This window comes from Chelonia mydas, chromosome 7 (genome assembly GCF_015237465.2).
Source record: "Chelonia mydas isolate rCheMyd1 chromosome 7, rCheMyd1.pri.v2, whole genome shotgun sequence".
Classification (NCBI taxonomy): Eukaryota; Metazoa; Chordata; order Testudines; family Cheloniidae; genus Chelonia; species Chelonia mydas.
Window position 1 is genome coordinate 59,922,788 of NC_057853.1, and position 27,373 is coordinate 59,950,160.

The 27,373-nt window shown below is 47.8% G+C and overlaps 1 protein-coding gene, 1 long non-coding RNA gene and 1 other non-coding gene across 15 annotated transcripts in view; all 3 read right to left on the bottom strand.

The window, feature by feature from the left end:
- The window catches only part of CHUK (component of inhibitor of nuclear factor kappa B kinase complex), an 87,873-nt gene extending 83,639 nt beyond the window's left edge, over positions 1-4,234 (bottom strand). Inside the window, exons 1-2 of one of the 2 annotated variants that reach the window (XR_005226303.2) lie at positions 3,891-4,162; positions 2,983-3,077 (exon numbers count right to left, since the gene is read on the bottom strand). Coding sequence is in view for 1 of the 2 variants with exons in the window: in XM_037905624.2 (XP_037761552.1) it covers positions 2,983-3,077; positions 3,891-4,013 (218 nt within the window). In the remaining variant the exon portion in view is untranslated. Of the gene's footprint in view, positions 1-2,982; positions 3,078-3,890 lie in introns of both variants that reach the window. The other variant, XM_037905624.2, reaches the window with a different exon arrangement.
- A 4,175-nt stretch (positions 4,235-8,409) lies between these two features.
- Positions 8,410-19,562, bottom strand: LOC114018927. Of its 12 annotated transcripts, none has more exons than XR_006292320.1 (7): positions 18,140-19,214; positions 14,728-17,395; positions 13,824-13,942; positions 13,355-13,426; positions 11,482-11,590; positions 10,156-11,185; positions 8,410-8,990 (listed from the first exon to the last, which is right to left on the bottom strand). It is a non-coding gene; the product is annotated as an uncharacterized LOC114018927 (long non-coding RNA). The 12 variants fall into 12 exon arrangements; XR_006292322.1 differs by having other exon boundaries at positions 13,824-15,830; positions 17,313-17,395; positions 18,140-18,678; XR_006292325.1 differs by lacking the exon at positions 13,355-13,426 and having other exon boundaries at positions 13,824-15,551; positions 15,772-15,830; positions 17,313-17,395; positions 18,140-18,674.
- LOC114018931 lies at positions 14,107-14,250 on the bottom strand. Its single transcript, XR_003564118.1, has one exon. It is a non-coding gene; the product is annotated as a small nucleolar RNA SNORA12 (small nucleolar RNA).
- Positions 19,563-27,373: the final 7,811 nt, after the last annotated feature.

A 27,373-nucleotide genomic window follows, 5' to 3' on the forward strand; every position in this document is an offset into this window, starting at 1 on the left:
CCAGCCTCTAGTGCCTTTATGTGGGCAAAAGCACTGGCCCGGCCCGACCTCTAAATTCAGTTAAGGATTTCGGAGAATGAGCCCATGGACAGTGAATGCACAGGGTATCTGTAACCAGGTGAGTGCTCTGACCAGCCCAGGAGAGAACCAGTGCCATGCCCAAGTCTGTTTCAGGCTTGCGCCCCATGGTCCCAACATTTTGTTCAACACAAATTTATGAAGTATACAAAAATAAAGTGATGCTCCAACTCAACCCTGGCCTTTCCAAGCCTCCCGCCCCCAAAGAGAACACAGCCCCTTATTGAACCCCCTTCTCAGTCCTGTGACAGACCGGTAGCCCTTATCCATTCCTGACTATTTCACCATCACAGTACTGCTGTCCAATGAAGCGGTTAGCTGACAAATCTGAGTAAACTGAGTCAAGTAATGGAATCTGCTGTGACCCTTTGAAGTACTATGTTTTGGGCAAGTGGTGAAATCCTGTCAAAAGGAAAACAATGCTGAAAGCAAAAATGTTAAACTACTGCAGTTCTTGTAAGAAGAGAGATTTTGTTCACATGTAGGAGTGGTGTTTCAGCCTGTGCAGGCAGATATTGCATGTCACCCTTCTATTCTTACTGAACTAAGCAGGGCTGGGCCTGATTAGTTCATTGATGGGAGACCAAAGCAAACCAAGGCAAAGAGGGGATTCAGCAGCTGATACTCTTTCTCTGAGTCAGGACTGAACCTGTATGGTATTAAATGTTACTATGCTACTGAAGGCACGGTGATTCTGATGAGATGTAGAACAGAAGTTCTGACTTTTCATGTTTATTAGGAAGTCTATGCCATGTATGAACCCTGGTGTTTTGACCAAATACCAATAGTAGTACTTATAATTTATCTAAAATTCTCCCTGCAGTTTTAAATGGCTATTGTAATGTTCACTTCATGTTCTTTTCTAAAGCACAGCAATGAACTGTTAAACAGCAGGCCACATGCCATCCGAGAGGTAGCTGAATTTTAGAGGCAGATGTCATTTCTAGGCACATATTCAGGCCAAAGTGCTCTGGACTCCATTATCGAAATACAAGATGGTGCTGTATCAGCATAGAAAGCCATACAGGTTTACAGGGAAATTCCGTGGACAGGGATTATGTTAACCTAATATTGTTTTATAAAACAAGCTCTAGTTATGTGATCACTTACACTTGTGCATTTTCTTTCAGTTTTATGTTCATCGGTTATATATGCTACATCACTCACATGCAATATTCAGAGAAAAACAGGATGAAACCCATTGCAGCAAAGACACGAATCAGAGCAGTAGCAGAAAGTCTATACAACAGAATATACTGGACACAAACATGGATCTGGGCCCATATACTTCTGCTCCCTCCCTCCAGCCTGAGCCTTTCATTATTGAGTATCTATCCAACTGAGATTAGAAGCTCCAAGAGCCAGGCACTTCACTTGTGAAAAGTGAAATGTATACTTCTAGCACTATATAGTAATAATTCAAATAATCAGTTACTATTAGGATGATTTTGGCTTACTGTGATTCATATGTGTCTCACAAATGTACTGGGGACACAGAAGAGTTAAGTGCCCAAGATGCATTAATAATAGCTTCATACTTGCAGAACAGCTGCTGAACTTGTGCAGGTGCTCTCAAGATGGGTACTGTGTACATAGCAAAGCCCTGAGTTGCACTCATGTGCCAAATGCAGCTCCAGCTCTGCCCTGTGCCCTTCCTTATGTTGAATTGTCAGGAGTGCCACTAATAGCTCAGCTAAGGGGTCTGTCCACTACAAGTTACCCTAAAACACACCACCCTTTTAAGAAAGTCAGTCATCTTTCCATGTTACAAATTATAGAAAATCTTGTCCTTAAATGTAATTTCTAATGGTGTTAACATTTATTTACAGCTTCTGAGCATCTATGGCATCTTCAAATAAAAATTTAGTTTCTATTTTGTTTGAGACGGAGGATGGAAACACATTAATATTAGATCACTAGAGCATAGCCAGTAGTTCTCAACATACTAGGCCCCCTGCTGCCCCATGACTGAACCAGAAAATGTCACGAAAGTTTTACAGACTCTGGGACCTCCATGACATAATCTTAGCCTTAATTATAGACCATTAAATTTCACCTAGTTACCTCCATATTGAGTCCAATAACTTGGAGGTTAAACTAAACTGTTGTGTGCCACAAACAGAAGACAGGAGAGACTGAGGTGCCACAAATGCAGGAGGCCCCAGCAGTGGCAGGAAATTGATTAGGTGAGTCGTGCCCAGATGATCCCTGCAGGTGAACCACACCCCATACCACCCTGCCCGACCCCAAAACTGGCAGTCAGTATAACAGAAAGATTTTTAAAGACTCCAAGCAATGGTAGGTGCCCCACTCCCCCCGGTAAGCTGTTCCAATACTAGGAAACCATGTCTTGTTTCAGGATAGAATTTGTCCAATTACAGCTTCCAGCCCTTGGACCCTTTGTCAGCCAGGTTTAAAAAAAAAAAAAAAAAAAAACTGCTCAGATCCCTTTTCTGCATAGCAGTGCCTAAATGCATTGATCAAGTCACCTCTCAACCTTCTCTTCGATAAACCGAGTAATGTGAACGCAAAACAGCCAACTGGAATTCTATGAAATCCTGTCACATGCAAAGTTCATGTCTGGGCCAGGAGCAAACAAGACATCTCATTGCAGAGGGTAGTTTTTCCATAAAACTATAAGACTGTAAAAAAAGAAGCTTATTAATTTATCATAATTATAGTGTTTTACCTTTACAGTATCAGTGTAAAGTTGATTTTTTTTTTTTAATTACAGCTTTCTTTCCAGTGGACTAAAGATGCTCACTCTCACATCTTAGGATAAGGTTAAGACCAAAAGAAAAGTCTATGGTCTACTTATGAGTCTGAAATGCAAATGCTCCCCAATTGATTTGAAGACACCCGCTCCCAAAAGCAAGGGAAAAGGTCATGATGGAGCATACTTACTTCTTCATGATTTGAATTTCATGGCACCACCGGTCTTTGTTTTTCATGCTTAGTTCCAGTCGACAAGATTTAATAGCTATCTTATCACCTAAATCCTACAAGAAAAACAATCAATCAATGTGCTATGGCACAACAATCAGTCTGGGAATTAGCCAGGTTTCAGCACAGTGGAGTGGGATGGTTGTAGCAGAGGGGCATGATACTGGGGACCAATGGGGGAGGGAAATCAGCGTAGGGCCAGAACAAGGGGGGAATGAGCGGGTCAGGATGAAGGGATGTTGGTGGGGTCAGTTCATTAGGTTATCAGGGGCATCTATGTGGAGCTGAGGTGGGAGAGTTATTAGGTATTTGGGGGTGGTCAGTGCGGTCAGGAGTCACAGAGATCAGAGAGTGTTGGGGAAAGCAGTGGAGAGAACAACATGGAGTTACCGAAATACCAGAATGAAATTGATCGGGGTAGGGAATTATCAGTGGGGAAGGAGTTATCCAGGGGTCAGTGGGTTTGGTGGAAGGGTTATGCTGGGGGGGGGGGGGGGGGTGGGGGGGCATTAGATAGAAGAAATTATCAGCAGGGACTACCCAAGGGTGGGGGCACTACCCAGGGATCCGCTGGGATTACCCAGTAGTTGGCACGGGCTACCGGGGATAGGGGTAGCTATTGACTCGATTGGCCCGGGGGGGAGTAGTACCCAGGGGCAGGTTACCCAGGCGGGGGGGGGGGGAGGGGTGACCGGATAGTAAGTGTGAAAACCTGGAGGGCGGCAACAGGCTGCCTCTGTAAGACAAAGCCCCTAATGTCGGGACAGCGGCTCACGCGAGGGCCAAGGGGGGGCTACTGGGGCTTCGGCTGACACCCGCGCGGGGAGCAGGGCGGTTACCCCGGGTGGCTATTGGAGGCTCCCCCGCACCTGGTGCTGGTACAGACAGACGTTGCCGAAGCCGCCAGTTCCCAGCCGCTCCCGCATTTCCCAGGGGCCGCAGCTGCCCCCGGGCTGCCCCCGCAGCGCCGCGCCCACCGGGGGCCGCTCCATGCCACGCCAGGGCCCGCAGCAACCCCCCACCAGCCCGGAAACCAGGGCTTCTCCCCAAGCTCTCTGACGTCACTTCCCGCGAGACTCGGGGCGGGGCCGGCGGGTAAAAGCATCACTCGCTCGCCCTCCCTGCTAACGGCCGAGGCGCAGCGCGCGCTGGAGTCACGGCCCCGACCCCACCCGGCTCCCGGCTGCTGGGGGAGGGGGCCCCCCTTCGCCCCGGGCCCCGCCCCCTACTGGGCCCCGCCCCCTCCGACCAGGCCCCAGCCTGGCAAAACACCAACCCAAATCAGCGACGCAGAAATGCTCCCTGAAAGCCTCGGCAGGGCAGGTTGCAGATTTGGCGTCAAAGCTCTGATGTCACACAGGCTGTGTTGCGTTGAGTACAGGAGCAAAACTGCCACTGAATTCAAGGGGGCGTAGATCCACTACATCACACTCAGGCATAGGGTTGGCAGGATTTGATTTTTATTAGAGACTGTCAAGTTCATCAAAGGCACACAAACCTATGGAAAAATATCTCAAGCACTAATCTTCAAAGATTACAGATGATCAGCAAAGTAAGAAAATGTTACTTAAGTATATTTGGTATATTTTGATATGTGAGTTTGACAATTTGTGTTTTAGAAGTTATAAAGTATTATTTATATTTGTCTGTCATTTAATATTTGTCTGACAACCGCACCCCATAATTTCCTTCAACTGAAAATTTAAATAGCCTACTTATAAGCAAATACAATTCCTAGCCAAAAACATTATTAAGGTAGAATTAGGGCTACTCAGATGCATCCCCCACTTTTCAACTTTAAAAGGCATTTTACTATGGAAAATAAAATGTAAACCACAGAGCATTACCTTATACCCAGTGTCATACATATCTGATTTTGCATCACTATGTTAACCTCTTCATTTTAAGTACTATGATTTTATTATCTTAAGGTGACTACGTAGGTAACACATAACTAACTGGAAGCACATGGAATCACAGAATCATAGAATATCAGGGTTGGAAGGGACCTCAGGAGGTCATCTAGTCCAACCCCCTGCTCAAAGCAGGACCAATCCTCAATCAAATCATCCCAGCCAAGGCTTTGTCAAACAAATATAAAACTCCAGGCCTCATTCCACAAATGGAGAAGAGAAAGGATGGAGGGTCTTCTGTTTAAAGCACAAGACTGAAAGTCAGGACATTTGTGTTCTATTCTTTGTTCTGCCACCATGGTGCTGCCTGACGTTGCTCAAGTGACTTCACATCTCAGTCCCTCAGTTTCCTCATCTTTAAATACTTATTCCTGTTTTGATTCCTTTATCCTTTTTGGTGATTCTTTGTAAGTGTTACACAAATAAAACTCTTTTCTGCTTAAAAAAAAAAAAAAACTGGAAACAAGGACTTGGCAGCTCTACACATTAGAATCAAGGTTGGTCAAGAAATGTTTACCAATTAAGAGTATGCTTAGGATCATGGGCGGTGGGTGAACCCCGGCATAGAGACCGACTCTGTGGGTGGTCCGGGGCTGGAGCATCCACGGAAAAAAAATAGCACCCACCAACAGCACTGCCGATCAGCTCCTCTGCCTCCCCCGCAGCGCCTTCAACCCGCGATCAGCTGTTTAGCAGCGTGCAGGAGGCGCTGGGGGTGGGAGGGGAAGCAGTGGGGTCAGGAAGAGGTGGAGCGAGGGTGGGGCATGCTCAGGAGAGGGGGCAGAATGGGGTGGGAAGAGACAGAGCAGGGGTAGGAAGGGGCAGGGACAGAGCAGGGGCAGAGCCTTGAGGGAAGGGAGGGCCGGAGCACGCCCAGGGAAATTAGAAAGTCAGCGCCTCTGAACCCTGGGCTTGGGGAAGTTAGTCCCCGGCCCCACCCCTCCTGCCAAAGCCCAGAGCCCCCGTGTGACACCAGCCCCAGGCCACCTGAGTGACCCTCCTCCCTCAGCCCTGGAGTGTCAGGCGGGTGAGCAGGCGACACCTCCTCCCACCCAAGTGCTGGGCAGGAGGGCTGGCGGCATGGCCCCCTCCAGCCACGGAGCACTGAGCAGGTGGCACGCCCCCCACCAATCCCTGGAGTGCAAGCCAGCCCGCATTAGCCCCAGCCTGGGGCCCTGGCAGGAAAAGCCCCCCACATCACAGCGCCAGGAAACAGGAAGGGGCCAGGGCGGAGCGTGAGCAGGGCCACGCAAGACTGTTTGGGGAGCCTCAGCCTTCCCCAGCCTTCGATACCTGCCACCCAAGTTGGGGATGCTGCCTTGTTTGTGGAGAAGCCAGAGATTTTCAGCTGTGCCCTTCAAAGTTTCCAAGATACCACCAGCACTATGGGATTTAAACATCTTAGAGCAGAAAATCAAGGTTCAAAAACCTCAAGGCATGTCTACACTGCAAAATTAGGTCAACCAAAGATGTCAACATACAGCTGCCACAGTAATTAAAATCACTTTTCCACATCCACACTACACTCCTTGTGTCAGCAGTGCAAGTCCTCACTAGTGGCACTTGCATCGATGCAGAGAACAGTGCACTGTGGGTAGCTCACCATCTGGTGCAGGGTGTTTTGGGAAGGGTTTAAAAAGCCTCATTGGGGCAAACAAGTCATGCAGGGGTGACAAGGAACATGGTTTCAACATCCCATGATGCAGTTTTCTCCATCCCATATTATCATCTGCAATCCATAATGTTTCATGCATCTTTTCAAAAGCCCCACAAACCCGCACATGCACCATCTCTGTGACAAGCATGGATCCTGCACTGCTTTTCAATATTGTGCTGACCGTTACGAACACAATGTGCCTGGAAGCAGCACATTCTTCTGGACTGGTATTCAAGGGGGGTCAGAGAGAGCTCTTGGCTCAGGACCGACCCAGAAGGACGTTGCTGTAACCTTCTGTTCTCATGTTCACCACAGACTTTCTACACTGTGTTCCAGACATCTAATAAATCCTTCTGTTTTTTACAACACTGTCTGAGAGTCACTCCTGATTATAGAATTTAGGGGTGCATTGCTCCCTTTGGATGTGCAAGCCTTCTCCAGGAGTCCAATTCAAATGGATTCACTGAGGGGAGCTCACTGAGTGAAACCAGGGTGCTGAAGGCTCAGATGTTTGGTCCCAGGAGGCAGTAAAGCCAAGGGGTTTAACCCTCTGAGAATGACCCACAGGGGGGTAACATACTGAAGGGGTAATCCTAGGGGCTGTTCCACAGAGCACCGGACCTCTGGATTCTGTCATAATTGCATTGTTATGCAGGTTTGGGATGACGAGCAGTTGCTGCAGAACTTTCAGATGCACGAGGCCACATTCATGGAATGGTGCATGAAGCTCGCCCCAGCCCTCCAGTGCAGCAACATCAAAATGAGAGCTTCACTCATGGTGGAGAAGCAAGTGGCAATCACTGTGTGAAAGCTGGCTATGCCAGATTGCTACCGATCAGTCAAGAATTAATTTGGAGTTGGGAAATCCACCAGGGGGGTTGATGTGATGCAAGTGTGCAAGGCCATTAATCGTGTCCTCTTGACAACATGTAGGACCTTCTGAATGGTTCTGCAGCAATAGGGTTCCCAAATTCCAATGGGGGTAATAGCTGGCACGCATATCCATATTTTGGCACCAGACCACCTTGCCAAGGAGTACAATCAACAGAAAGGGCTACTTTTCTATGGTATTGCAAGCACTGATGGATCACCAGGGACATTTAACAACAACAACGCGGGCTGATCAGGGAAGTTGCATGACACACACATCTTTAAAAACAGAGAAAGATGTTCAAAAAGATGCAAGCAGGGACTTCCTTTCCAGAGCAGCGGATTACCATTGGGGATATGGAAATGCCAATAGTGATCCTTAGAGACCCAGCCTACCCGTTACTCCCATGGCTCATGAAACCTTACACTAGCCACCTTGACAGCAGCAAGGAGTGCTTCAACTACAGGCTCAGTAGGTGCAGAATAACTGTTGAAGGTGCCTTTGGTCATTTGAATCAGTGCTAGGGCTGTCTACTCATGGGATTGGACTTTCATTAAAAAAATATCCCCAGGCTTATAGCTGCCTGCTGCGCACTTCATAATACCTGTGAAGCAAAAGGGGGAAAGCTTCTGCCAGGGTGGAATACAGAGGCAGAACATCTGGCGGCTGATTTTGAGCAGCCAGATACCAGGGCTGTAAGAAGAGATCAACGGGGAGCATTACAGCTCAGAGAGGCTTTGAAAGACTATTTCAAAAGTGAGCCACAGTAGTGAGTGTTGGTGTAGTGTACTCTACTTGGCATTGTTTTTTAGCACTCCGCTTTGAACCTTATGAGTGCTGTGTGTGTGTGTTTGCAATAACACATTGCAAATGCACCTATTGCTATTATCGTTGAATGATGTCAGCCCCAGCTACCACATGTTGTGAACTATTAAAGATGAACTAAGTTTCCGTAAATAGACTTTTATTCCAAACTTATGCAAACAAAAATAACTGTAACTGAATGAAACTATATAAATACAGGGAAAAGAACCTTTGAAGGAGAAAGAACAGTCATTCTCATTTCAAACACAAATACACCAACATGTCTCTCATAGGTCAGTATATGTTCAGCTCGGATTGTGTGTACTCTCCCTCGGGGTGGAGTGGTAGGGGTACTGCAATGGCCCAGAAATATATGTGGAATGTAGGGGCCGGGAGTGTAGGGAGGTCCCAGAATGCAGTTATCAACAGACTGCAGCGGGAGGCAAGCAAGGGTTACTTGGACCTGAAGGTCTATAAGAATCTCCAGCATGTCCATCTGGAGCTTGAGAAGCGCTATCATGACCTGCTGCGTGTGTCACTCCTCTCTGCACTATCTCTTTCCATTCTGTCCCCAAGGGTGCTTCTCCAAGCCCTCTGCTCAATATGTGCAACACCAGAGGCTTGCAGAATCTCTTGGAACATGTCATCCCTCATCCCCTTTCTTCTCATCATCTGAGCTGTTCCAGTGGTGTGGATGAAGGGACCCTCAAGGCCAAATTTCCAGCTGCAAAAAGCACAATGCATAGAGGTACTACTGTAAGTGTTTTCACTCCCCTTGATCCACACAAGTTACAAGCACTACATGATCCCTTGGTATTCATCCATGATTAGGGCTGTGAGTCTGTCACGGAGGTCACAGATTCCGTCACTTTCTATGACCTCCATGACTTCTGCCAAGCTGGGCAGCCCCTGGGCCAGCAGCAGCAGTTCGGGTATGTGGGTGGGGTCTCAGGGCTAGGGGCAGGGGGAGTGCAGGGGGGAGGGGAACTTACCTCGGGGTGTGGGGGCTCCCTAGCTCCCACTGACATGGCCCCCCTGAAGCTCCTAGGCAGCAGAGGGGTTGGGGGGGATCCGCCGGCCCCGCCCCACACCTCCCATTGGCTGCAGTTCCCAACCAATGGGAACCGCGGCAGTTGGTGCTTGTGGTGGGAGCAGCGGGACCCCTGCCTCCACCACCTAGGAGTGCAGAGATGTGGAGCAAGATAGGAAGCCCCTGCCAGCCCCACCAACTCCCTCTCATCCCTGCCCCAAGCCACCTCCTGTGGTACCCCCGGACCGCCCCTCCATGACTTTTACTAAAAATATCCGTGACTGAAACATAGCCTTAGCCATGATTATGGCCCAGGGTAGGAAAGGGACGATTTGGGACAATAATAGGGGTGAGCACATGGGCATCAGTATATGTCGATAGGGCAACTGAATGGAATACTAGCACGTTTTCTACAGGTGGTGGTAATTTTAGCTGGTATCTCACTCCCAAGGGTAATAGAGGCTGAAAGGGAACAGCTCCTGAACAAGTCTGGCTGGAGACTGGATCCGTATGCTGCTAGCCTGTGTGCTGCATTGGTGCCTGCTGATGTAACTGCTCACTGGTGTGAGAAAGTGTCCTACTGCAGTGGAAGAAATAAAGCAGTCCTCCCCAGAAACCTTCAAAGACTGCAGACTACCTCCAGGAAAGTTTTCTTGAAATCTCTGTGGAGGATTCCCAGGACATCCTGGTGCACATAAATAGACTATTCCCCAGGGCCCCCTTTGCCTAGCTGAACAGGGGAATGAGAGGCACAGAGTGAAATAACCAGTAGAGGCAGAGTTGCTCTCTCTTCTTGCCTGATTAAAAAAGAGTAAATGAACACATGTCCCTGCAACATCAAAACAAACAGCATACTTACCAGAGGTTCCAACCCCTGCATCAGGCTCACCGGTGCTGGACAGTAGGGACTTGCTCAACTGCTCCAGCAGTCAGAAAGAGGTCCTGGCTCACTGTGCCACTGGATTCCCCCATTCACCTGTCCTCCAAAACTCCTCCTGCTTGTTGTGACTGCAGGGGCCTCTGATTTCAGCTCCCCCAAAGTATCCATGGGGCTCTTGGTGGTGGTGTCTCCACCAAGGAAGGCTTGCAGCTCCTTGTAGAAGCAGCATGTCTGCGGTTCCGCACCAGAGTGACAGTTTGCCTCCCTTGCCTTCTGGTACGCCTGCTGCAGCTCCTTGATTTTTACACGGCGCTGCTGCACGTCCCTTTTGTAGCCCTTCTCCCCCATGCCCCAAGTGATCTGGTCATAGATGTCAACGTTTCTACGGATGGATCAGAGCTGTGCCTGCATCGCCTCTTCTCCCCACAGACCGAGGAGATCCACCACCTGCTGTGTACTCCAGGCAAGAGCACGTTTGCTGCGTGGAGCTAGCATGGTCATCTGGGCAGTTGCTATGTGAGCTCTCCACACCAACCAAACATGAAATAGAATTTAAAATTTGTGTGGCTTTAAAGGGGGAGGGGCATGTACATGCGCATCTGACTGCCAGGCAGTGGAGTTCTAAAAGGTGACGAGAGCAGTTACGATGGGGCATCATGGGACACCTCCTGGAAGCCACTAATGTAGACATAAGTAACGCAGTGTCACTGATATTGTGTCAACCAAACTATGTTGACCTAAGCACTATGCCTCTCGTGAAGGTGGAGTTACTAAGTCAGTGGAGAGGGCGAGTTACATCGGTGGGAGCAACATTTTAGTGTAGATGCTTACAGAATTAGGTCAACATAAGCTGCCTTGCAAACAAACAAACTCTGTAGTGTAGACCAGGCCTCAGAGCTGGGCTACCAGAAACCCTGGTGCAGGTGGGGACGAGTTCAAATGGTCGCAGCAAACTGGACATCCACTGACGAATGGTCTCACTGCCTCTTGAATGAAGTCTATGTCTTGCCTATGGATGCAAAAATACTTCTGCATTAAGACAAAGTTCAAGATCTATCAAACCTGTGTACTGCCTGCACTGCTGTATGGGTCAGAAACCTGGACCCTCCTACAAGCAGACTTGGAGCAGCTAGAGGCATTCTATATGCGCTGTCAGCATCAAATGCTGTGCATAAAATGGTTCAACTTTGAGCGAGATTTGGTCTTCCTCCAATTGCTTGCTCCTTGACCAAGTTGCCAAGAGGGCCAAAAACACCCCAGCTCATTGTGCTCTCAAACTCTTCACTGATGCACCTTGACACCTACCTGACATCACCTGCAGGACTGCCCCAGAGATTCATGGATTCTCAGAATTGAGCCATATCTGGGAACTTCACTCTACGATGTCTGGTACGATGCCATCATCCAAAACTTCCTGTCAGAATGATTAAGCACTCAGAATAAATTGCCTAGTGAGGCTGTCGGTATCTCCATCACTGGGGATTTTTAAGAGCAGGTTGGACAAACACCTTCTCAGGGATGGTCTAAATAATACTTAGTCCTGCCTTGAGTGCAGGGGATTGGACTACTAGATGACCTCTCGAGGTCCCTTCCAGTTCTATGATTCTATGGTCACTCCAGCTGCGCAATGGCTCTCAGTATATTGTGCACATTTGATGATACTGATGATGAATTTATAAAACAATGAAGGGAAGACTTCGCATGTCTGAAATTTGTTACCAACTCACTGGGCCTGTTTTTCAGTACATTCCTAGGCACATATGCACATGAATGCATTGCATGCACACCCCACTTTCTGCATGCACACAGCAAGACAGGCAGCTAGCTTACTCTGTATGTGTGTCAAACCCAATTTGGGTGGCCTCTGTCATGCAGGCCTTCATCATTCACTAGTGCAACATGGGGCTATAGTACCTTAAATCCATTTGGAAACTAAAGTTGCTTCAGAATAACTAGGGTAACTTGCCAGGAGCTCCTACCACCAGTGTTCTGTGATCTGCACCAGCTGCTTATTGGCCGCTGGGTGGAGTTTCAGGTGTCTATTTTGGCCTGTAAAGCTCTAGATGGCCTGAGGCTTGCCTGCCTGAGATGCCTTTGCCCTTTTGAGCTGCTGACACAAGATCAATGGAAGTGCTCAGAGTACAGCCTCCTTGGTTTACTAGAGAGGATGCTGCTGGTAGGACAGGGCCCTCAACTTAGAAATTCATTTCCTTGACTGAAACTGTCTGAATATGCTCACCATTAGTACATGGTGAGAAGCATTTGGAGAATGCGGAGTTTGTAAAGAAGTTGTGGTGTTAGGGGATCTGCAGGATGCAAGGAGAGAGGAAGTTCATCTCATGCTGATGTCTGGTTTTGTACACAGCAAGGCAGTTGGTCTGGCTAATGCTGTTTTTGTCTCAGTTTAGTGGAGTTTTACACAGCCCAGGATGAAGCATCTTTAATTATTTTAGTTTGGTTTCAACATATAAACATAATTTGCACATCCCAGCCTGCTGAAAATCAAGCCCTTTTACTTCCCAATGGACAGAGGGTATATTAAACACTTGCATTCCTTTAAATAGTAATACAAACACATCTGTGCCATTGCCGAGACGCTAGCCAGTCAACTCTTCAGGATCATGAGGTAAGATCTGGCCCTTCCTGTACTGAAGGGGTGTTAATATTCACTTTGAAAAGCAAGTCTGGTTTTATTCATGGCATCTAGGTCCTTTACGAAGTTAAGTATTTATGTTCCCATTTCCTCACAGGAGCTTTCTCTGAGTCAGGGTGAGAAAAGCCTCAGCTTTGCTTGAAGTCAGGCTTCTCTGTGTAGTGCTGACCAGGCAGCTTGCATGAAGATAAACCAGGGTGTGTCCAAGTTAAAAGAAAAAGCAGGGACTTAATTTTTGGCTTGTGCCTCACTTCTGCTGCAGATGTGATTTCCAAGGAGTAATGGGTCCAAAGGACACAACAAGCTACACTGCTGCTAGTTATTAATCATTGATCAAACAAGAAGGGCAAGAGCTTTCCAAACTCTACCCAGGCAAGTGCACCAAAAAGCCAGTCAGCTGGCATACACTAGCACTATTCCACTAGAGCAAATGGAGCTGTACCTGCTCTTCCAGTAACAAATTCAGCTGACCGTGTGCACATGACTGGCACATCAGATGAAGACTTATTTCTTATATCCCCTCACCTCAGACATTTCTGACTCCCCCTGGCTTCTGAGCTTTATTTACAGACACTGTATAGCAGAGAGGTGACTAATCTACAAAACATAAAGGGTGTTTTTATAAATTAAATTGTTAAGAAAACAGCTAAAAAAACTGTACCTACCTTTGGGAAACTCAGGGTTTTTATTCAAATAAAAGGAATAGGAGGTTATACAAGCAATGTTTAAATAAATGCTACACCAAACCATCTACCTACAGCAATTACTGATACAGGGCTTAATGTTCAGAGATACAGGGCACTTGCAGGGCACAATGTCTTCACCTGGATAACTAAGTACTCAGCACCTCTGAAAAAATCAGGCCTACAGTATCTTCTATTACAACAACTGCCTACAGCTTAACTCTGGTCATGTAAAGGATACTTTTCGATGAAATGACAAACCAGAAGGGATTAAGGTTAAATAAATGAGAAGTGAAAATCTTGTTTCATACTTGCGTGATATCCAAGTGCTCTGAGATTTCTAGTAATTCGATCCATTGTTCTTGCGCTTGTACAATAAAGGACTCTTTAATGTCTTCAGTAGCACAAGAGAGAGTGGTACAGGAATCACCTGGAGATGGAAGACACAATAAGAAAAAGACACAAACCATACTATTCTCCTAGGTAAGACAATAAATCCATCACGGGGGTTTGCACACCCCTCAGTACTGCTTGTCATCATGTGAGACAGATGATCACCTGTCTCTACAGACTTAAACTTATGAGGCAGGTCCGCCTTGTAGGAGCTGGAAGAATAACTGAAAACTGAAAAGTTCTGGAAAAGTTTTCATGACTGTCCTTCTCCTTTATACTCTTTGTGGTAGGTTGAGGCCGCTCTGACACTGTCACAGATCCGCCAGGCAGAAAACCACCACAATGTACCCTTCCATAATCAATTCAGCAGAAACTGGTCACTGAGCATCCATGTTTGTGGACACTGACCAAAAAGATTTACACATGTTACAGCACACACTTTTAAGCTTTCCTTCCTATCTCAGTACCCCAAACAGAGAGGAAAGCCTCCTGGATTATATGAAGCCCCTCTGGTCTTTATCAGTTGAAGACAATAAACGTTCCTGTCTATTGTCACTGTCCTTCAACAAAATCAGCTCTCTGCACTTGCTGTAACAGGAAAAATTAGCATGTTCATGTGGCTATTTAAGTGGTCACAGGTTTTACTTTTGTCCTGTTCCCTATCTGCTGGTTGGGAATTTTTAATCTACCATGTGGGATGCCAAGAAGGAAAAAAAAAAAAAAAGAGAGAGAGGAGTTTGCCTATGCTTAGGTTTAAATGTGACCTGTTCCCTTTCAAGGCAGTTGAGGTTGCATTCTTCCAATGATGTGCTATAACCCTACCTGCAACTGTAGGTGCGGACTCTGGTAATTTCTTTCAAAAGACACTTGTTTACTTCTTCCACCACCTCTGCAAAGAGTTCAACCACTGACTGGTAATGCCCACCAAATGTCTAGGCAAAATCCAGACATGATCTGTTGACTAGCCACCCTTAGCCAGTGCAAGGAAGCACGAGAACATAACAAGAGGTCAGAAAATATATAAGCAGCTATTCACAGCAAACTCACTCAGACCTTGCCATGATAATTCCCTCCTGAACACAAAATACACTGAGTGACTTTCATGGCTAACCAGGCCCACAGTTGCAAGATTCAAAATACAAAAGCCACAAAACCTCCCATGCCCTATCTGAGAGGAGATTTTGTAACAGTCTGTCAATTATCAGCTGACTTAAAAAAGCATAAGGAACTGCAAAAAATTACTTTGAATGCAGCTGAGTTGGGCTTTAGCCAGTATGGCAATGAATGGGATTTATGGATAGGATGCAGCCTGAAAGAAAATCCACTTTGGAATTTATGGTTGGATTTAAAGTAAACAATTAATTAATTTGATCCTATAATAGTTCATATTCAGCCCAAAATTTGGATTATATTCCACAGCAACAGTAGTTTTAGGCAAGTGTAATAGACTCCTACTAACACTGTTTAACTCACAGTAGGTCACTGAATTGCAATTGCTCAAGACAGAGTCACGAGATGGTGAAGGTGTTTGGTTCGCTTTTTTCACAGCATCTTTCAGAATTAGGAAAAAAGGCCACTGAGTCCCATGTTTCTCCTTCCCATTTATTTAAAAATTATGTTAATTTACTACAAGAAAAATAAAAAACCTGGAAGATGTTAAAACATGCAAAAACAAAATCTCATTAAAAAAAGCAGTAAAAGGTACAAAAAATGACAACACTGTACATACCTGTTATATCACTTACTACACTAAAGCCCTTCAAAACAATATTTACTAGTCTAGAGATTATCCCATTTTACACTCCCACTTGAGAGTAACGTGTTTATTAAATATGATAAATGTCTATTGCAACATATCACAGCTACCTTGGCTCCAAAGCAAAAATCAATATTCTTTCATCACCAGTCTCAAAATATAAACATGTCTGAAAAACAAAGGCATCAGTAACACATTAATCAGTCTCAAATGCAAGTCCACATACATTCTTAATTTTATTATAAATCAATACTGTTTTATTACTTATTTGTAATCCTGTAGCAGCTAGGAGCCCCTGTCATGGACCAGGACCTTATTGGGCTAGGCACTGTACAAACACAGAACACACTTTTCCTATTAAGCTACATACATCATTCTCAAGAAACAAAAATTAGAAACACTTCACCCAAAAATACTGATGCCAACTGATAAAGAACACAAAGTTTTCCCATTTAAGGGAATCTGAAGAAAGTACTTATCAAAATATTTTTAAAAAGCATTAATAAAACAAACCAGACTTCAAGTTGATGTGTTATAATGAAATATGCATTTCTATTTGAAAATAACATTTATTTTCTCATATGTGTAGGAGCAAGATTTACAGTATCTTGCAGCTATTAATTTCTTCACTCTTAAGTGCTTGGGGTTGTAAATGAAGTGACAGGTAACAACACTTGTCATTTAACTCACTTTTAAAACACAAATATAACTTACAAAATGTTTACAAGTAAAGACACCCTTCCTTTCATCCACTTTAACTCAGAAATGGCTGGGTTTTATGAAAAATAGTTACCTTTGTATGAACTGCCACTCAGAAACCAAAAATCAATTTTGGTAAAGTAATCCAAGTTCTACATTATGATTAATATAGAATGAGCGTGGGAGCTAAAGGCCAGAACTCCTGGGTTCTATTTCTGGCTCTGCCACTAACTAAGGCCCGGTCTACACTTAAAATTAAGGCTGTGAAAAATCCACACCCCTAAATACCATAGTTACTCCAACCTAAACCCCAGTGAAGATGCACATATTGTTGCTTGGGGCGGTGGTATTCTTATGACAACAGAAAAACCCCTTTCATCAGTGTAGGCTGCATCTACACTATGGGATTATGCCAGCATAGCTACAGCACCACAGCTATGTCCGTGCAGTCTCCATAATGTAAACAGGTTTCAGAGTAACAGCCGTGTTAGTCTGTATTCGCAAAAAGAAAAGGAGTACTTGTGGCACCTTAGAGACTAACAAATTTATTTGAGCATAAGCTTTCGTGAGCTACAGCTCACTTCATCGGATGCATACTGTGGAAAGTGTAGAAGATCTTTTTATATACACACAAAGCTCAGTGAGTGACCTTGAGCAAGTCACTGCATGTCTTTGCTTCAGTTTCCCATCTGCAAATATGAGGATAAGACATAGCTGCAGTACCAACTTTAAAGAGGTTGTGAGCCTTAATATTTGTTCAATATCTTAAAGATGTTAAGCATTGTGCTTCTAATTCACATTAGATTTAGAGAAGTCTAATAAAATAAGTATTTGGCTTAATTTAACACTGTTGTAGACCAGGAATTTTTTCACTTGCCAGTGGGAGCCACAATACAGTGACACACTCCTAATCTCATAGACCACGATGCAGAAGCAGAAATATAAATCTTACATCAAATTCTCCACTTTTCTTTTGAACAGCTTGCACAATGTTGAACAACATTAAATTTTTCTTCAACATCCCCAAAGGCCAGTCTAGGAGAGAAGTAAAGTAGAAATAAAGACAAGATGATGCCATAATGAGTTTGTGCATCTATAATTTTTGAATTGGTAATATTAAATATTGTTGCTTACAACAATCTTGCTTACAACCAAGGATTCACACACTCAATTCACCCATGTGGCTGGGGAAAATCCTGCCCAAAATGTCACTACTGTCTAAATGCTGATTAACTCAAACAGATGTACTTTCCCAGAACAGAAGTCCTAAGAGACAAACTGCCTGAAACCTCTGAGGATCAGGAAAAAACAAGTGCTGCCTCATGTAATGTACATCTCCCCAAAATAGACACCATTTTTCTGCAACCATGTCAACTTTATTACATAATATCATGTAATTAAAACTTATATTGAAACACACACACACAAGGGGCAGAGTTAGGATTACATGAGTAGCCATAATGAGCATATCTTGAATTTTAGGTGTTTAAACCATGGAATATTAATGTTCTCTTTACAATTTTTTCCAAAATGTCCGACATTTTTGGTTTTAAATAAACAGAAAAAAGTGTGTGATGCCAATGGAAGCCCCACCATTTGGGCTACAAAAGATATGGAGCCCTTTAGCTCAGTCCTTACTCACCTTCAGGCTTAGTACAGTCTAAGTCACACCCCATCCCAAATGGTGATTAAAACCACTAAAAAATATACGACACTGGCACAGTGCAACTTTGTTAAGAGGTATTAAAAAACAAAACATTGCAAAAGCGTTTTATTTACCGAAATCAAATTGGAAATACTTCGGCATCTTCGGAACCGTGTCATTACTTCTCCAGTTACGCTAGCTGACAGCAATAGCAAGGTTGAAACTGCAACACGGTTTCCATTATGAAGCCTGTTTTCTAACAACTTCCTCCTGAAGACCTCTCCTTTGGCACGGAGAGTCTCCCTGCCGGCCCGGCTATTACAGCTACAAGAAAACGGGGGAAAGCGCCAGAGCGTATCAGGACAGGACCGCGCGGCTCGCGAGCAGCCAGCACAACCGGCCCGGGGCGCCAGCAGGGCGGCCCTAGCGGGGGGTGGAACAGCTCGATCGGGGCCCCGCCCGGGGCAGGGCTGAAAGCAGCGGGCGCTCAGACCGAAATACCCGCAGCCCCGCCGAGTCCGCCTCCGCCCGCACCCTCCGCCTAGCGCGGACATATCAGAACCGGCCCTTCGCGCGCAGCACGATGACATCGGAGCGACCCGGCCCCCTTCCCCGGAACCAACAACCCTGACCACCCCGTGCATCGCTCACACCCTTCCCCTGATTCATAGCCCGCCTTGCAGTGTGCGTCAGCTAAACCCTTCCCCTGCAGAACACACCGTCCTGATCGCTGTGTGTGTCACCCAAACCCTTCCCCCTGGAACCAGCTCCAAAACACCAGCCCACTCACCTCAGGCCGGGCATAGTCAAGTCAATTGTTTATGGTCAAGGTCCAGCTTCCAGAGAAAATAATTAAAAAAAAAACTGATAATAATTAGTAAATACAAAGATTTCAAGGTCCTTTTAAAAGCATCTGGCAGTGCAGATTTGGCGCCTATTGGCTACCCCGGCTGCAGCCATTACTGGACTAAAACCTTCCCCCCACAGCCTCTGGAATCAACATCCTTGCTGACCATGCCCGCATCAGCCCAGCCCTTCCCTATGGCCACACTCACCATACACGTAAACAGCACCACTCCTCCGGCACTCAATTCACAGCTCCATAGGATTGTTCCTGAGTGTGTGTATGTGTACGTGTGTCGCTGACACCATTTCCCCCAGAGCTAGCGGTGACAGATTTCGGGTTGCCAACTTTCTAATCACACAAAACCAAACAGCTCTGCCCCGCCCCTTCTCCCAGACTCACCTCCCAGTCTCTCCATGCCCCTCCCTCCATCGCTGACTCTTCCCCACCATCACTCACTTTCACTAGGCTGGGGCAGAGGGTTAGGGTGCGGGAGGGCATATGGGATCCGGCTGGGGGTGTGGGCTCGGGGGTGGGGCCAGAGATGAGGGGTTTGGGATACGGGAGGGGACTCCGGGCTGGGGCAGGTGATGGGGATGCGGGATCCGAGCAGCACTTACCGCAGCTCTGAGGAAGCAGCCGCCAGGCCCTTGCAGCTTCTAGGCGCATGGGTGGCCAAGCGGCTCTGTGCGATGTGTGCTGCCTTCACATTTGCAGGTGCCGCCCCCCACAGCTCCCATAAGTCATGGTTCCTGGCCAATGCAGCTGCAGAGCTGGCCCTGGGGACGGGGGCAAGGGCAGCATGCAGAGCCTCCCAGTCCCTGGCCACCCCAGCACCTAGGGGCTGCAGGGACCTGGCCGTCACTTCCGTGGGCAGTGCGTAGCCAGGGCAGGCAGGGAGCCTGTCTAAGCCCCAGGCCCCTACTGCACTGCTGACTGGACTTTTAATGGCGCAGTCGGCGGTGCTAACCAGAGCCACCAGGGTCCCTTTTCAATAGGGCGTTCCAGTCGAAAGCCGGATGCCTGGCAACCCTAGACAGATACTGCAACCACATATGGTATTGTTGCCGGCACCCAGTGCCGAGAGGCTAAACAACTGCTGGAGTTGGTTCGCTACCCGGTGTGCTACACCCAATAATCACAACGGGGTGGAGAAGCAGAAAAGTTTATTTGCAGCTGCAAAAACATACAGGGAGAATAGAATCTCAAATCCTGCACACAGAGCAGGAAGTTACACAGGCTTTTATACATCCTTTTTCCCAGCATACTTATCCAATAGCAAGCTGCCCTAAGTATCCATATAGCCAGCCAATCCAGTTCCCAGCTAGTGCCCTTGTGCTCTGTATCATTTCTTAAACCATACATAAAGCTGCTTTATTCAGCACTGTTCTTCCATATCTGCCCTGTTTGGCCTTGCTTAGTTTCAGGCAGTCTGACTCTGCAACATATTGTTGCAGATCTTCAGCATAACCGCTGCCAGTGCCTCCAGGCGGGGGGGCCAAGGACACTTGGGCCTAGTACGCAGAGCTGCTGCGAGTGCCTCCAGGCGGGGGGGGGGACACAAAGGACACTTGGGCCTAGTGTGAGGGGGCTTCATCGACACTCGTGGTCTTCCATCCCCTCGAGTTACCTAGTGGCCATGCCCCAGTGTCCCCAACAGTATCTTTGGGGACTAGATTGTATTTTACATTGAAAGCATGAAAAAAACATCAAAAAGCCATTCTACTGCGATGGGCCAGACAGTATGAGCTGTGGAATATCCATAGCTCTTTGTATCACATGGATGCAATTAATGCAAAACCCCAAGGTTAGCTTTGAAGCTTGACCTTTGGATAATAGGCAGTGGGAAGGTTTTTCCTGTTTTCAGGAGGCAGGGAGACACAATAAGACATTTGGTATAAAAGGCTGGGTTAAAGTAGACTCAGGGTCATTTTTTAGATTTGGCAAAGGGAACTTTTGGCCTTGGGGCCCCACCCCTTGCAGAAGGTTTGGAACGCTTACCAATGGCCCACATGGAAAATGCACTATTTCTGGTATGTTTAGTATTTATGTAAATCCATTTATTGCTCTTTATATATCTTCTCCGTAAAACTTTTGCACTAAGAATAAATATACTTGTGTGGTAACTTGTAACTGCTGGCGTACACATATCATCCCCCTCAGCAAGAAAACAAAAGCACTGGCAAGGGCACCATGAAGCAGGACACCGCAGCCTACCGCTCCTCCATTCCCTGAATGTTTTCAGGCTGGGCCACAGATTGCAGCTGGCACTCCTGGCCCTGAGGATCCTCTGCCTCCCCAATGAGGCCCACACCACCTTTGCCTCCATGAACATCAGGGGATGTAGGGTGACTGCAGGTGACAGGTGCACTCCTTCCTTCAAGCAGAGGGGTACTCTGTGATCTTCCTGCAGGAGACTCTCATCAATCTGGCTGCCGAAGCCAGCAGGCATCTGCAGTGGGGAGACAGTATATTTCAGCCACCCCACCATGCTCTTAAGCAGAGTGGCCACCCTGTTCTCCATAGATCTATGCTCCAAGGTGCTGGGGGTTGCCAAAGTCAGCCTGGATGCCTGCTGCACCTCCAGGTGTGTGTGGAGGGGCTGATTCTCAATCTGATCAACATCTATGCCCTGATACGGGGCCTGGAGCAGGTGCGCTTCTATTGGCAGGCGTCCAGTGCTTTGGATCCTCATGAATGCCTGGCTGTGGCTGGGGATTTTAACACCACCATGGATACACGAGACTGCTTTGGGGCAGAGAAGAGCCAGGCCACTGAGGACGTCTTCTGAGAGATTGTCGCCCATCACTCCCTGGTGGACGTCCGGCATGACCACCATCCAGACGACTCCACCACCTTCACCCGTGAACAGGTGGAGGACACTCAGTTGTGCCATTCATGGTTAGACCGCATTTACATCTCTCACTTCCACAGCTCATGGGCCCACTGACTCCACCAGCATTAGGCCAGCTCCATTCTCGGGCCACCATCTGGTGGTGGTGACAGCCTCCCTAACTATCGGGAGGCCTCATAAGGTCGTAGTGCAGGGGTGGGCAAACTTTTTGGCCTGAGGGCCGCATCAGGTTTCGGAAATTATATGGAGGGCCGGTTAAGAGAGGCTGTGCCTCCTGTAACAGCTAGACATGGCCTGGCCCCTGGCCCCCCCGCTTCTCGCCCCGACGCCCCCCCACCGTGACTCCTGCCCCATCCAACCCCCCCGTTCCCTGTCAGCCCCCCCCCGCGTCCCCTGCCCCATCCACCCCCCCAGCTCACTGTCCCCTGATGGCCCCGGAACCCCGCCCCTGGCTGCCCCCCGTTGCCCCATCCAACCCCCCCTCCTTCCTGTCTGCCCCCCTGGGGCCCCCGCCCCCATTCAACCCTCCTGTTCCCCACCCACTGACCGCCCCGACCCCTATCCACACCCCCACGACCCTAACCACCACCCCAAACTGCCCTGCCCTCTATTCAATCCCCCCGCTCCCTGCCCCCTTACCACACTGCCTGGAGCACCGGTGGCTGGCGGCGCTACTGCCGTGCCACCCAGCTAAAGCCAGCCACGCCACTGCACAGCACAGCACAGAGCATCGGGTCAGGCCAGGCTCTGCAGCTGCGCTGCCCCAGGAGCTCGCAGCCCCACCGCCCAGAGCATTGCTCCGGTGGAGCAGTGAGCTGAGGCTGCGGAGAAGCGGGAACAGCGGGGGAGGGGCCGGGGGGCAAGCCTCCCAGGCTAGGAGCTCAGGGGCCGGGAAGGAGGGTCCCGCGGGCCCATTGTGGCCCGTGGGCTGTAGTTTGCCCACCTCTGTCATAGTGAAATCCATGTAGGAAAACTAGGCTAAGTTACATCAGATTCCAGTAACCCACTGGAAGGGACTAAAACAAAACGGACTCAGCAGTCCTGAGCCATCTTTGATATTTAGAGGAACAAGATAAGCAGACTCAGTAACCTGAAGCATCTCTCAGGTTTTCCAGACAGGACAATTACCAGTCTATTAACTTCACTTACGCCAAGCTGTCAGTGAAGGAAGTCTGCTCATCCTAGTTTAGTAGTGTTGCCAACTTTCTAATCACACTAAGCCAAACACCCTGCCCTGCCCCTTCTCTGAGGCCCCGTCCATGCCCCACCCCTTCTCCGAGGCCATGCACCCACTCGCTCCATCCCCCCTCCCTCCATCACTCACTCTTCCCCACCCTCACTCACTTTCACCAGCTGGGGCAGGGGTTGCGGTGCAGGAGGGGGTATGGGCTCTGGGCTGGGGGTGCAGCCTCTGAGGTGGGGCCGGGGATGAGGGGTTTGGGATACAGGAGGGGGCTCCAGACAGGGGCCAATGGGTATGGAGTGCAGGAAGGGGTGTGGGCTCTGGGGTTGGGACAAGGACGAGGAGTTTGTGTGCAGGAGGGGGCTCCAGGCTGGGGTAGGGGTTGGGGGCTCCAGCTGGGGGTGTGGGCTCTGGAGTGGGGCTGGGGATGAGAGGTTTGGGTTGCAGGAGAGGGCTTCGGGTTGGGCCAGGGGGCTGGGGGGGTGAGGGCTCCAGCTGGGACTGGGAATGAGGGGTTTGGGGTGCAGGAGGGGGCTCTGGGCTGGGGCAGGGGTTGGGGTGTGGGGAGGGGCGCTGAGGGCTCTGACTGGGGGTGTGGGCTCTGGAGTGGGGTGGTGGATGATGGGTTTGGGGGTGGATGATGGGTTTGTCCCTAGAGGGGACGCTGGGCTGGCTGGAGCAGGGGATTGGGGTGCAGGAGAGGGTACAGGATCCTGGCAACACTTACCGCAGCTCCGAGGAAGCAGCTGCCAGGTCCCTGCAGCCCATAGGCGACTGGGAAGCCAGGCGTCTCTGTGCGGTGCACGCTGCCTTTGCGCCGGCGGGTGCCACCCCCTGCACCTCCCATTGGTCGCAGTTCCTGGCCAATGGGAGCTGTAGAGCCAGCGCTGGGGGTGTGTGCAGAGCCTCCCCGTCCCTGGCCACCCCAGTGCCAAGGGGTTGCAGGGACCTGGCGGCTGCTTCCGGGGGCAGCACAAAGCCAGGGTAGGCAGGGAGCCTGCCTTAGCCCTAGGCCCCCGCTGCGCTGCCGACCAGACTTTTAATGGCCTGATCAGCAGTTCCAAACAGAGCTGCCAGGGTCCCTTTTCAACCGGGCTTTTCAGTTGACGCGTGGCAACCCTATGGCTTTGACATAGGGTAAACAACAGGCTTTTTTAAACAACTAACAAAATCATCCAAAGCACAGGACTTGGTGGTGATGGGGGACTTCAACTACTCAGATTTCTGTTGGGAAAATAACACAGCAGGGCACAGATTATCCTACAAGTTCTTGGAATGTATTGGAGATAATTTTTTATTTCAGAAGATGGAGAAAGCTCCTAGTGGAGAGGCTGTTCTAGATTTGATTTTGACAAATAGGGAGGAACTGGTTGAGAATTTGAAAGTGGAAGGCAGCTTGGGTGAAAGTGATCATGAAATGGTAGAGTTCAAGATTCTAAGGAATGGTAGGATGGAGAACAGCAAAATAAAGACAACGGATTTCAAGAAGGCAGACTTTAGCAAACTCAGTGCATTGGTAGGTAAGATCCCATGGGAAGCAAGTCTAAGGGGAAAAACAATTGAAGACAGCTGGCAGTTTTTCAAAGAGACATTATTAAGGGCACAAGAGCAAACTATCCCACTGCGAAAGATAGGAAGTATGGGAAGAGACCACCGTGGCTTAACCAAGAGATCTTCAATGATCTAAAAATCAAAAAAGTGTCCTACAAAAAGTGGAAACTAGGTCAAATGACAAAGGATGAATATAAACAAATAACTCAAGTATGTGGGCACAAAATTAGAAAGGCCAAGGCACAAAACGAGACTGAACTAACTAGAGACGTAAAGGGTAACAAGCAAACATTCTACAAATACATTAGAAGCAAGAGGAAGATCAAGGAGGGTCGGCCCGTTACTCAGTGGGGAGGTGGGAAATAATAACAGAAAATGTGGAAATGGCAGAGGTGCTTAATGACTTTTGTTTCCATTTTCACCAAGAAGGTAGGTGGTGACTGGACATCTAACAGTGAATACCAGTGAAAATGAGGTAGGATCAGAAGAGGCTAAAACAGGGAAAGAACAAGTTAAAAATTACTAAGACAAATTAGATGTCTTCAAGTCACCAGGGCCTGATGAAATACATCCTAGAATACTCAAGGAGCTGATTGAGGAGATATCTGAGCCAATAGTGATTATCTCTGGAAAGTCATGGAAGACTGGAGAGATTCCAAAAGACTGGAAAAGGGCAAATATAGTCCCATCTATAAAAAGGGAAATACAGACAACCTGGGGAATTACAGACCAGTCAGCTTAACTTCTGTACCTGGAAAGATAATGAAACAAATAATTAAGCAATCAATTTGCAAACATCTCGAAGAAAATAAAGTGATAAATGATAGTCAGCATGGATTTGTCAAAATGATAGCTCTCTTTGACAGGGTAACAAGCCTTGTAGATAGTGGGGAAGTGGTAGATGTGGTATATTTTTACTTTAGTAAAGCTTTTTATACTGTCTCGCATGACGTCCTCACAAACTAGGGAAATACAACCTAGATGGAGCTACTGTAAGGTGGGTGCAAAACTGGTTAGAAAACCGTTCCCAGAGTACTTATCAGTGGTTCACAGGAAGGACGTAATGAGTGGGGTCCTGCAGGGATCGGTTCTGGGTCTGGTTCTGTTCAATACAGTAATGCCTCACTTAAAGTCTTCCCGGTTAATGTTGTTTCGTTGTTACCTTGCTGACCAATTAGGGAACATGCTCGTTTAAAGTTGCACAGTGCTCCCTTATAACGTTGTTTGGCAGCCGACTGTTTTGTCCACTGCTTGCAGAAAGAGCTGCCCGTTGAAGCTAGCTGGTGGGGGCTTGGAACCAGGGTGGACCGGCGGCCCCCCATCAGCTCCCCGCTCCCCTAAGTTCCCTGTGTGGCAGCCGCCCAGCAGGCTATCAATTGCCAGGCAGTTCAGCCATCCCTCCCCGTACTGCCCTGTGCTGCTCCTGCCCTCTGCCTTGGAGCTGCTCCCAGGAGCCTCCTGCTTGCTGTGCAAGGGGGGGGGGCGGGGAAAGGGGTGCTAATGTCAGGGTGTCCCCCTCTCCCCCCCGCTCCTTTACCCCATTTCCATAGAGCCGGGTGTGGGGGCGACAGGACAGAGCTCAGGACGGAGGGAGTTTGCTGGCAGCAGCTGCTGTCTCAACTTTGTGATCTACTTAAAAAGGCAATGTACTTAGAGTCAGCATACTTAAAGGGGCAATTTGCATCTCTCTCTCACACTCACAGTGTGTGTCTCTGTCTCTCTCTGCCATGCTGTCTCCCCTCCCTCCATTCATGCTGCCTTGTAGAGTGTGAGGCTACATTAACAACAATATGTTAGCCACTGAGGGCTCAGCCAAGTGCTAGCTAGTTCATCATTTAGCAGTAAGGCATTTCCTAGGAAATATCCCACCCTCTTCCACCCTCTGACGTCACCACCTCAACCAAGCTTCTCAATCATCATTGCTGTGTACAGTATTAAATTATTTGTTTAAAACTTATACTGTGTATATGTGTGTATATATAGATATAAAATACAGTCTTTTGTCTGGCGAAAAAAAATTTCCTGGAACCTAACCCCAGCTATTTACATTAATTCTTATGGGGAAATTGGATTCGCTTAACATCGTTTTGCTTAAAGTAGCATTTATCAGGAACATAACTACAATGTTAAGCAAGGAGTTATTGTATCTTCATCAGTGATTTAGATAATGGCAGAGAGAGTATACATATAAAGTTTGTGGACAATACCAAGCTGGGCGGGGTTGCAAGTGCTTTGGAGGATAGGATTAAAATTCAAAATGATCTGGACAAACTGGAGAAATGGTTTGAAGTAACTAAGATGAAATTCAATAAGGACAAATGCAAAGTATTCCACTTAGGAAGGAACAATCAGTTGCACACATACAAAATGGGAAATGACTGCCTAGGAAGGAGTATTGCGGAAAGGGATCTGGGGGTCATAGTGGACCACAAGCTAAAAAAGAGTCAAAAGTGTAACGCTGTTGCAAAAAAAGCAAACATCATTCTGGGATGTATTAGCAGGAGTGTTGTAAGTGACACAAGAAGTAATTCTTCCGCTCTACTCCACACTGATTAGGTCTCAACTGGAATATTGTGTCCAGTTCTGGGCACCACATTTCAGGAAGGATGTGGACAAATTGGAGAGAATCCAGAGAAGACTGACAAAAATTATTAAAGGTCTAGAAAACGTGACCTATGAGGGAAAGTTGAAAAAATTGGGTTTGTTTAGTCTGGAAAAGAGAAGATTAAGGGGGGATATGATCATAGGCGCCGACTCCATGGGTGCTCCGGGGCTGGAGCACCCACAGGGAAAAATTAGTGGGTGCTCTGCACCCACCAGCAGCCAAGCTCCCCGCCCCGCCCCACCTCTGACTCCTACCCTGAGTGCGCCACAACCCTGCTCCTCCACCTACCTCCTAGCGCTTCTCGCCACCAAACAACTGTAGCAAGCTCCAG